This window comes from Sprattus sprattus, assembly GCF_963457725.1.
Source record: "Sprattus sprattus genome assembly, chromosome: 12".
Classification (NCBI taxonomy): Eukaryota; Metazoa; Chordata; class Actinopteri; order Clupeiformes; family Clupeidae; genus Sprattus; species Sprattus sprattus.
In genome coordinates, this window is record NC_137910.1 from 15,536,036 (window position 1) to 15,548,535 (window position 12,500).

The 12,500-nt window shown below is 45.1% G+C and overlaps 1 protein-coding gene across 2 annotated transcripts in view; it reads right to left on the reverse strand.

Moving 5' to 3' along the window:
* qkib (QKI, KH domain containing, RNA binding b) overlaps nt 1-12,500 on the reverse strand; it is an 83,306-nt gene that overhangs the window by 25,432 nt on the left and 45,374 nt on the right. For both annotated transcript variants that reach the window (XM_080849227.1, XM_080849226.1), the window contains exon 3: nt 11,141-11,257. In XM_080849227.1, coding sequence (XP_080705353.1) covers nt 11,141-11,257 — 117 coding nt within the window. The remainder of the gene's footprint in view (nt 1-11,140; nt 11,258-12,500) is intronic.

Consider the following 12,500-nt stretch of genomic DNA (forward strand, 5'->3'; position numbering starts at 1 on the left):
GATGCCCAAATCATACAAAATTCAAGCTACGTGTCCGCCTACGTCAGTACACGAGTCACGTGACAGTTGGGCGGAGGAGACTGTTCACTGAAGCATAAATGCAGCAACATGAGCGACACTCTTTTTTGTCGGCGACCATATGCTGAGCAACACTTTCTAATAAGTGTAAATGGAGCTGTAGACCCCTCCGTAAATGCCTTTTCAGCATATAATCTTGACGCTCTTAGACCCCTCCTGAAATGTGTCTTCAGTCAGATTCATCAGAGAACATTCCAAGGCTCTAAATCCAAACCTTGGAGTTGTGTTTTCTTCCATCGCTATGACGACGGCTCTGTGGATTTCTGTCGGACTCATTGTGGTCCATGCAAATTGAAGAGTGGCCAGGCAACAAGGGGCTTCAGTCATAAGCGTTCCATTATATTTGTTTTATCTAAACACACACGCAAACAACATTCATAAGTCCAACTGTGCAAACACACAAACAATGCTTTATGCTCCAATCTGCAAACACCCCTACAGGCCTCCACAGCAGCACACAGCTTCACACACACACATACACACACACACACACACACACACACACTGACTGGCAGGGGCGCTGCCTGGCGGGGAAAAGTGGTACTGATTCTAAGGGCCCAGCCCAACGCAGCATGGCCCACGGCCCGCGGATGGCAATTAATAATATAATATTAATATTCTTGCCTTTTTTTTAATAATGTCTCATTACAAAGAAATGGTAATTGGAAATAAACTTATTTAACTCACAACTGTCGATTTCCATAACGTTTTCGTTAGTTATTTAACATATTGTCATTTGCCCTTCCCCCTGAGCTCTTGCGAAATGGTTCGGCCGCAACGCGCGATACGTTGAATCGAACAGCATCCGAAATGCGAGATGCTGGCACTGCACTGGCAGGCAGCAGGTGTACAGAGCAGCTGGGCTGGCTGAGGTCAGGTCTTAACCTAGGGTGACCAGACGTCCCGGTTTTACCGGGACCCTCCCGATTTTGAGTTGCGTGTCCCGCGTCCCGACAAAAACCTGTCGGGACGCTAATATGTCCCGGTTTACACCAACCACTATGAAATCGTCCTGGTTGTCAGCGATTACATAGCCGATGTGGTCTTATTATAGCCTGATCATTATCTTAACCCATGTAGAAATACTCCAGTGTATGATTTGAACAATGTGTGCGTGTGTCAGTCAATCAAAGTGGTCTGCGTCTGCATAACCTGTGCAACCAGCGTTACAATGCATTTGTTTCTGCCTAACGTCTCTTCAAGACAGCCAGGATTATAGCCATGGAGTTTAGCTCAAAGTAAACGGTGCAAGGAGTGAAATTGTAAGTACAGGTAGTTACAGAATGTGGCTGTATCTGTTATCTGTAGTTGTTAACGATTGTTACCTGCTCAAATGTAGGTTTACTTGAGGTTAATGAAAGCCCACTACATTACAATATTCCCTATGTTAACACTAAGCTAGCAAGCTAGCTAGCTATTTTGTTAGTGTGAACGAGCAAATTCGAAATACAAGAAATAACTACCGACATCTCTTTATTCTTTGCATTAATATATCTCTCTAGTATTTCGAAACAATAATATCAGTCCCTACCTATAGAATGTTGGTTTTTATAATCAGTTATTAATGCTAGTGAATCTTAATTTGACATAATTAAAGTGAATGCATTGGGTGCCTTCCATTTCAGCCCATTATACAATATATTTATCATTGATAATGAAGATTTATTTCAAATGGGCACCCCAAAAAATTGCCGCGTGCTGCGCGCGCAAACATGCCTCTCCCCTAGAATCTTTCATAGGGCCCAAAATTCCTGGCAGCGCCCCTGCTGACTGGTGGCGATCAGCAGAGCCGTGTAACTCTGCACTGTCTTCTTATGGTCATTAGGAATTCACTGTGGCCTTTGTGTACCAACACACTGAGACAGAGACAGAGACATGCAGTGAGCGTGTCTGTGCATGCATGTCTGAATGTGTGTGTGTGTGTGTGTGTGTGTGTGTGTGTATGAATGAATGTGTGTGTGATAGAGATGTCATGCGGACATTTTGGTGCTTTTTATTAAGCATGGGTCACACCACTTCCTTTCTCTTACCTCTTCTCTATCTCTGTCTTTCTCATTCTCCCTCTCTCCCTCTCTCTTTCAGTCCAACTCCGTCTCCCTCTCTCTTTCAGTCTACCTGTCTCTGTCTCCCTCTCTCTTTCAGTCCACCTCTGTCTCCCTCTCTCTTTCAGTCTACCTGTCTCTGTCTCCCTCTCTCTTTCAGTCTACCTGTCTCTGTCTCCCTCTCTCTTTCAGTCCACCTCTGTCTCCCTCTCTCTTTCAATCTACCTGTCTCTGTCTGCCTCTCTCTTTCAGTCTACCTCTATCTCTGTCTCCCTCTCTCTTTAAGTCTACCTCTGTCTCTCTCTTTCTCATTCTCTCTCTCTCCCTCTTTCAGTCCACCTCTGTCTCTGTCTCTCTCTTTCTCGTTCTCTCTCTCTCCCTCTCTCTTTCAGTTTACCTCTGTCTCTGTCTCACTCTCTCTTTCAGTTTACCTCTGTCTCTGTCTCCCTCTCTCTTTCAGTCTACCTCTGTTTCAGTCTACCTCTGTCTCCCGCTCTCTTTCGGTCTACCTCGGTCTCTGTCTTCCGCTCTCTTTCAGGTTCTGGTCTGGTTTAGTGGTCTGGTTTAGTGTAGTGATGTAGTCTGGTTTAGTCTGGTGATCTAGTTTGGTTTAGTCTGGTGATCTGGTCTGGTTTAGTCTGGTGATCTGGTCTGGTTTAGTCCAGTGATCTAGTCTGGTTTAGTCCAGTGATCTAGTCTGGTTTAGTCCAGTGATCTAGTCTGGTTTAGTTTAATGATCGGGTCTCATCCCTTGGTCTCCCTTCTTCTTCCCCTTCCTCCTTCTCTTCCTTCTCCCTTCCTTACTTCTGAAGTGTTCCATTATCATAAAATGGTGTGTTCAGGTTTCAGGGTTCAGGGTTTAGGTCCAGAGCGCTATATAAATAAAATTGTATTGAATTGTGTGTGTTCAGGTGAGATCCCTCAGCCTCAGTAAAATTGTGTGTGTTCAGGTGTGATCTCTTAGCCTCAGTAGAATCTTGTGGAGGTCAAACCCACAGTGTGTGCGTATGTGTATGTATCTATGCGTGTGTGTGTGTGCTTGTGTGTGTGTGTGTGTGTGTGTGTGGTGTGGTAAGTGTGTGTGTGTGAGTGTGTGGTGTGGTAAATGTGTGTGTGAACTGGAATGGTCCCTCAGCCTTAGTTTGGTGCAAGCTGTTGGAGGACAAAACCACAGGGACACACACACTCCTCCGGCCAGCCAGCAGGAGCTCACACACACACACACACACACACACACACACACACACACACACACACACACACACACACACACACACACACACACACACACACACACACACACACACACACACACACACGCACACACACACACACACACACCCCTCTAATTAGTCAAGACAAGCCACATTTATTTATATAGCTCATTTAAAAACAACAGGAGTTGTACCAAAGTGCTTTCCTGTTGAGGTTAATCAATTAAAAATAAAATAAGCACGAATAAAAATTCATGATGAGATGAAAAAGACTGGAAACACAGGAAACAGTGAAAACACAACAAAAGAACAGAACATTTAAGTAAACTTAATAAAAAAAATAACAGACTGACTAAAAGCACAAATCAAAGGCTGACCTCAGACTGAACTACGTGCATCTAAAAGAATGCATCACTAGGTTAACATCCAGGGAAAGCTTGTGTATACAAGTCATTTCCAATCTGCTTTAAACAGTGTCCAAGCAGGCAGCAGATCTAACATCAAAAGGGAGACTTACTTTAGTACACTATGATGTTACTGTGATGCTTGGCTTCTTCCTGACTTAAGTGCATTGCAATAGTCTAGTCAGGAAGATATAAAAGCATGGATCACCTTCTCACAATCCTTTTGGGATAGGAAGTCTCTCACTTCAGCAGTTGTTCTCAGACAGTAAAATGAAGCACTAACAACGAACACATCTGCCTGTCAAAATGTTAAATCTGAGTCAACTGACCCCCCAGGATTCTTCACTGCAGGCTTTTTTAAATTTAGGCTTGAGGTATGGGGATAGTGTGAGAGGACCAAGCACACTACTCATATCAGGGGAACCAAAAAAGAGTTAAATTGGGGATGTTGTTACCCATCCAGAGTTTAATGTCTTCGACGTTGTAAATAGTCTTGACCCGAATTCAGAGGGAAATATACCGTATGTGAGTATCAGCAGCATAGCAGTGATTCCGTGCTCACTGAATATCTGGCTCTACTGTGATGTGGAAAAGCAGATGATTTTACAGCACACACACACAGACAGACACAGACACACACTCACACTCACACACACACACACACACAAACACACACACACACACACACACACACAGACAAGACACATACACCACCCGCCTCACCCGGAAAGCTACCTCGATTGCGAGTGACACCAGCCACCTAGTCGGTTCAGCCTCCTACCCTCTGGAAGAAGGTAGAGGAGCCTCCGTTGCCGCACCACCAGACTCAGATATAGCTTCATACACCAAGCTGTCAGGACGCTAAATTCTCTCCCCTCATTCCCCCAGCCATATCCTCCTTGCCTTTTTTGCACTACCATAACCTCACTTTACAGAAACTTATGCTGCTGTACGTAAAATGTTATGTTTACTTAGTATTAGGAAATGTCTTGTCTTATCTGTTGTGCCTGTGCACTTTATATGTTTCACCATGGGAAAGTGGGAAATGTCCTATCGATTCCTTTGATTGTCTTGACATGTGAAGAAATTGACAATAAAGCTTCTTTGACTTTGACACACATACACACTCTACTGTGATGTGGAAAACGCAGATTATTTTACAGCAGCGTTTGGCAAGATTAGCATCAGTAGAAGCATTAGCCTGCGGCCACTGTACTTCAGATATGCCTTTTTATCACTATTTCAGAGCACACTTTAAAATACATAAAAGCACAAGAGCCTTTTAAAGGGAACAGGCACTTTAGTGAGGTACCTGTGTGTGTGTGTGTGTGTGTGTGTGTGTGTGTGTGTGTGTGTGTGTGTGTGTGTGTGTGTGTGTGTGTGTGTGTGTGTGTGTGAGGGGGGACGGGAGCGAGTCTTCAGACGTCTCTCTGAAGGGGAGGTCAGTGAAGGTTAACAAGTCTAAACGACTTTAAAGGAAATCAAAGGCCTCTCGACTGACTGTGGAGACAGTGGAGTGGCGTGGGCTTTGATGGCGGCTGGATTACTATGCAGCAGGGACAGGGGCCGCAGACAATCCGCATTTTATAGCTGTCTGTCATAAAGGTGTATGGGGGAGAGAGAAAGGCATGCAAGGGGGGGTGGGGACATGCTCTAGAACAGAGCAACTGAACTGGAGTGCACTCGTGGGCTTTAGAGACAATGTGATGCAGTGATGATGAGGGACTGAGGGGGATCTGTTGCCGGGGTGACAGGGAGATGACCCCTATGTACCGCTATGCATCCTCAAAAGTACACCTGACCACCCACAAGCACTATGCACACACACACACGCACGCACGCACACACCCCCTACACACACACACACACACACACACACACACACACACACACACACACACACACACACACACACACACACACACACACACACACACACACACACACACACACACACACACACACACAAACACACATGCACTATGCACTATGCACACACACACACATACATGCCCTATGCACAGTTTTCTTGGGGCACTGACAATAACATTCACAATTGCATGATTAGTTCCAGTTCACCTACAAACATTACAAACTGACCCTTCCCACAAACATCTAACAAACTGCCCTTCAGTCACAGGGATTAGCAAGAGGCTCTGCTAGTAGCAGTCAGTCTCTCTCTCTCACTCCCCCCTCTCCCTCCCTCCCTCCCCCCTCTCTCCCTCCCTCTCTCTCTCCCCTTCTCCCTCCCCCCCCTCTCTTTCGCTCTCTCCCTCCCTCCCTCCCCGGTTTCTTTGAATACTAACAGAGCTCGTTATGAAATAATTTGAAATACTGCATCATAGATCAACTGATGCTTTAAATGTCTGAACAGTGAGCCTTTGGCTAAGGTTATGTTTGCATACTTAGTGTCTGTGTTCAATACTAATGCATGGGCCCTACACAGGAACACAGGAACACAGTGACCCTATTCCAGGAACACAAGAACAGAAGAACCCTATCCCAGAACACAAGAACACAGGAACCCTATCCCAAGAACACAAGAACAAAATAACCCTATCCCAGGAACAGAAGAACACAGGAACCCTATCCCAAGAACACAAGAACAAAATAACCCTATCCCAGGAACAGAAGAACCCAAGAACAGAGGAACCCTATCCCAGGAACACAAGAACACAAGAACAAAGCAACCCTATCCTAGGAACAGAACAACACAAGAACAGAGGAACCTTATCCCAGGGTGCAGTGAAAGAGCAGAGGGACTGACACTAAAAAACAGACAATTACAAATATTACCAAAGACTAACATACCACCCATGACAATTATAGTATGACAAGCATACACACACACGTCAATGAACACACACTGCAAACACACACACACACAGAGGCTTTTGGAAAACTTTCAACTTTTTAATTTATGATTAAAGTTCCTGTGGCTAGAAGCCATTCTCACATGGCATACGGGAAATGTAATGTGATGTTGTGTTTTCAATCTGACAGAGGCTGAGATGTAGATCCAAATAACTTTCTTACCTTATTCTTTCATACCTTACTCCTTAATACCTTACTCTTTCATACCTTACTCCTTAATACCTTACTCTTTCATACCTTACTCTTTCATATCTTACTCTTTCATACCTTACCCTATATACCTTACTCTTTCTTTTAAACGGTTACCCCAGTGTTTCATATATTTTTCAAAAGTAGAGGACATACGGTATGTCTGGGAATAGCTGATCTGGTTACCACCAAACAAACACTCAAACTTCTGTCCCCTGCTGGGTGTCATGGCAGCACCTCACACGTGCGATAACATGGCAGCAACACACACACACACACACACACACACACACACACACACACACACACACACACACCTCACACGTGCGATAACACAACAGACGATGTTTGCTGAAATGCCAACAGGCACGGCTGAAGTGCTCTGCTTCAGTGCTCTACACCTTGGTGGTGTAGCTCTCTGCTTTTTATTATCAACCTTCTCACCTCTTTCTCTCTCTCTCACTCTCTCTCTCGCTCTTTCTCGGTCTCTGTCTAGCTCTCATTTGGGGATGTGTGTGTGGTACTGGAGTGTGTGTGGTACTGGAGTGTGTGCGGTGCGGTACTGGAGTGTGTGTTATGAGAGTGTGTGTGGTACTCGAGTGTGTGTGGTACTAGAGTGTGTGTGGTACTGGAGTGTGTGTGGTACTGGAGTGTGTGCGGTGCGGTACTGGAGTGTGTGTGGTACTAGAGTGTGTGCGGTACTGGAGTGTGTGCGGTACTGGAGTGTGTGCGGTACTGGAGTGTGTGTGGTACTGGAGTGTGTGCGGTACTGGAGTGTGTGTGGTACTGGAGTGTGTGCGGTACTGGAGTGTGTGCGGTACTGGAGTGTGTGTGGTACTGGAGTGTGTGTGGTACTGGAGTGTGTGTGGTACTGGAGTGTGTGCGGTACTGGAGTGTGTGCGGTGCGGTACTGGAGTGTGTGTGGTACTGGAGTGTGTGCGGTACTGCGGATCTCTTACTTTGGAGATACAGTATGTGTGTCTGTTTATGTATGTGCGTGTCTGTGTGTGTGTGTGTGTTAAAGAGAGAGAGAAAGAGAGAGGGAAAGAAAGAGATACATTATGACTAGGGATGGGTATCGTTTGGGTTTTTTCCGATACCGGTACATAACCAATACTTTTAAAACGATACCGGTGCCTAAACGGTGCCAGAACCGATACTTTTTTTTTTTTTAATTAAAGACATTAGGCTTATTTATTGCCAAGGCAAATAGTTTTCTTCAAATTTAACAATATATTAACTGTTTAAGGTATACTATAAATAAAAATAAATACAAAACACTTGGCTTCAAACTATGAACAATATATTAACTTATAACAACTGTACAGTATACTTAAATAAATATAAATAAATACATAACAAACTCTGTACACACACTTCACACTTAAGTAATACTTTTGCAGAAATATGAGCATGTTTGCCTTCAGAGTAAAACAAATATTAATTAGTTTGCATTTATTTAAACCCACTGGTTTCGTGAATGTGTACTGCCCCTTTAAAAGTTTAGTTAGTGCTCTCTTAAGAACTCACATTGAGAAGGAATATCTTTGGATGAGACGGTAGCTCTCCGTTTAATAAAGCGTATCCAACTTCTGCTTAGAACAACCACACTTATCTTGAAACCGAAACCACACGCAAGTCAACCCATTACCATGGCAACTCCTCAACACAAATCCCGTTTCCACTAGTCCCATACGGAATGCAGCGTGAGCGACACAGGCGAGAGTCTATATTGGGAGATGGAGCAGTTTTATATGTGCCCCACGAAATCTGTTATCAACACAAAAAAGTATACAGATCGTACTCGGAAAGATCTACGCCACTAACGTTACTTCTCGTTAGCTATCGCTAGTTTTGTTAAATTATAAAAATTTTAATTAAAAAAAAAAAAAAAAAAAAAAAATTATCTGCTCAGGCACCGAAAGGAAGCACCGAAATCTGCGTTGCATTTTGGTCCGGGTAGGTATCGGTTGTATGGAACCGGTGCCGTATTGGTACCGGTTCTCGGTACCCAACCCTAATTATGACATATCACAAGGACACTCTCACACAAATTCAATTACAATGTCTTGAAGTTTTTCTCACACAGATGGAGGAGCACTTTCAGGTACACACACACACACACACACACGCGCACACACACACACACACACACACACACACACACACACACACACACATAGATAGAAAGTAATCTAATGAAATGTTTGTGAAGGTAGCCTATTATAGATAACACACATGTCCCTCAGGTAAGTAGTCAAGGAAACTAGAGAGAAAAGGGAAAGAGCAGACATGACAGGAGGAGAGGAGAGAAGAGAAAAAGAAGAGAAGCGGAGAGAAGAGAGGAGGAGAGGAGAGAAGAGAAGATAATAGAAGCCTCCATAGGTGAAAGGAGTGGAAAGAGTGGATGAGTGGAAAGGAAGGGCAGTGAGAGGAGAAAAATACAGAGGTAGAGAGAGAGAGAGATAGAGAGGAAGAGAGAGAGAGTGAGAAAGAGAGAGATAGAGAGGAAGAGAGAGAGAGGGGAAGAGAGCTCTTCCTAGTAAATGTGCTTTTGATAAAGTGAATGTTTGAAAGAGTGAAGACAAGCCTGTCCAATACACTGGGGGCCTTCTATCAAAGAGAGAGGAGAGGAGGGGAACATCCTCTCTCTCTCACACACACACACACACACACACACACACACACACACACACACACACACACACACACACATTCACAACACACACACATACATAAACACACACACAGGCCTTGGAGATGTGACTGGATATGTGGGCGACCAGCTGAGCTCCTGCAGGATGCCAAATCAAACCAGATGTATGTGAGGACACACACACACACACAAACACACACACACACACACACACACACACACACACACACACACACACACACACACACACACACACACACACACACACACACACACACACACACACACACACACACACACACACACAGGAGGTTGTTTTATTTTCCAATCAGCAGTTGTGCAGCAGCTCCTCATGTTTCCATGTCTGCTGCAGACACTTGTCCAAATACAGGCCACTGAAAACACTGACGCGCCCCTTTCTCAGAAAGATATACAAAACACACGTGCATTTGGGTGTGTGTGTTAGACTCAGGGGATGTGTGTGTGCATCAATTTCTGTTGCACACCAACACACACACACACACACACATATAGACACAAACATACACATTTGCACGCATATAGACTCTCGCACACACACACACACACACACACACACACAACACACACACACACACACACACACACACACACACACACACACACACACACACACACACACACATACCAAGGATCAATCAGATCCTTGGTATGTGAATGGAAGGTTGTCATGAACTCTAAGGTATCTAGTCCATCTGTGTGGCCAAGCATGTGTGTGTGTGTGTACACCTGTACATCATTAGCCTGTGTGACCTGCACCTTCGACACCCCTTCCCAAGAACAGACCGCCTGTAGCCCAGAGAAGAGAGCTATCACTGGGGCCCGCTCGGGAGCAGAGCCCCCCGACCACACCACATCACTGGAGCCCTGTGGATCTGGGGCCATGGATGATGTTTAAACACCTGCCTTATACTCCCTCTCTCTCTGGACCAAGAGTTTGTTTTTCCAGTGTGTGTGAGTGTGAGTGTGTGTGTGTGTGTGTGTGTGTGTGTGTGTGTGTGTGTGTGTGTGTGTGTGTGTGCGTGTGTGTGTGTGTGTGTGTGTGTCTGTGTGTCTGTGTGTCTGTGTGCTTGCATGTAACTGACCATTGATATAACTGGCTAAAACCAGCTGGTCTGCAATGACATTCACCCACAAAAACACACATATGCACAGGCACTCTCTCATTCTCTATCATACACACACACACACACTCCATGTGCATTTCTTACTTAGTTCCTTTTTTCAGTGTGCCTATATGTGAGTCCAGATGATACATGATGTGTGTGTGTGTGTGTGTGTGTGTGTGTGTGTGTGTGTGTGTATGTGCGTATATGAGTGTATCTGCGATCTGTGATCATGTGGCTTATAGTGCTTATGTATATATATGTGTGTCTGTGTGTGTGTGTTTGAGAGTGCCTCTATGCATTTGAGAGCGTCTCTATGCATGTGTGTGTATTTTTGTATGTATTTATATAAATACTGTGTGTGTGCGTATGCATGGGTGTTTGTGTGTGTGTGTGTGTGTGTGTGTGTGTGTGAGTGAGTGTCTGTTTGTGTATGCGTGTGTGTGTATGCGTGTGTCTGTATATGTGTTTATGTGAGTCTGTCTGTGTGTGTGTGTTTGTGTGTGCGTGTGTGTATGTGTGTGTGTCTCAGTCTCACCTTCTTCTTGTCTCTCATGGAGCCTTTCCCCCGCACCATTATCTTGCACCCGGTCTCAGCCTCCAGCTGCTTGGCCGTGAGGCCCCGTGGACCCAGGATCCGCCCAACGAAGTTAAACTGCAGAGGAAGGAAACACACACACACACACACACACACACACACACATTGTCAAGAATTGTAATCAAGAACACTAGTTTGAATCAACAGATCAGGGGTACTAGCTTAAATGTTTAGGAACTTCACTGTAATAACATGCTTACAAGTTGTTATAAATGTGTTATAAAGATACAATTCTGAGGTCAGATCAGCTTCACTGTATTAGGATTTTGCAGTGGGTGGGTGTGTATGTGTGTGTGTGTGTGTGTGTATGTGTATCTGTTAGTGTACACACACACACAAACACACACACACACACACACACACACACACACACACACAGAGGCACACAAATGTTTCATACTTTCACAATCACACTCTAAACCAGTGTTGTCCAAAGTCCAACGTTAGAAGTGTATCAGGTTGCAGACAGGACTAAACATCCAGCCTTGAAAGCCTCTTATCCCTTTTCAATGGCAATTATTAAAACAGTCCTCTCCAGACTGTGTATCTGCGTCATGGTGTGTGTCTCTGTGTGTCCGTGTCACGGTGTGTGTGTCTGTGTGTTCGCGTCATGGTGACTGGGTCTATGTGTCCGTTTCACGGTGTGTGTCTCTGTGTGTCTGCGTCATGGTGTGTGTGTCTATGTGTCCGCGCCACGGTAGGGCCAAGGCTACGTCTGGGCCTACGAGACTCGCCCCGAGCAAAACACACACCTAAACGAATCACATGAGGAGTGATTGAGAATTATCATAACAGGTGAGGGAAACACTTTCCTTAAACCCAGTATCCATGAATTATAATCACATTCATAAAGGGTTATCACAGGTAGGCGTATACAACACAGGAGCACACAGCTCATGATAACCAGGGAGACATTACTGAGTTAAAGAGACGATGATACAGCAGCCCCTGGGAGGAGATGGCACCAGTGCCTAGGACTGACCACACAGATGCCAGTGTCTAGGACTGACCACACAGATGCCAGTGTCTAGGACTGACCACACAGATGCCAGTGTCTAGGACTGACCACACAGATGCCAGTGTCTAGGACTGACCACACAGATGCCAGTGTCTAGGACTGACCACACAGATGCCAGTGTCTAGGACTGACCATAGAGCTGCAAGTGTCTAGGACTGACCACACAGATGCCAGTGTCTAGGACTGACCACACAGATGCCAGTGTCTAGGACTGACCACACAGATGCCAGTGTCTAGGACTGACCACACAGATGCCAGTGTCTAGGGCTGACCATAGAGCTG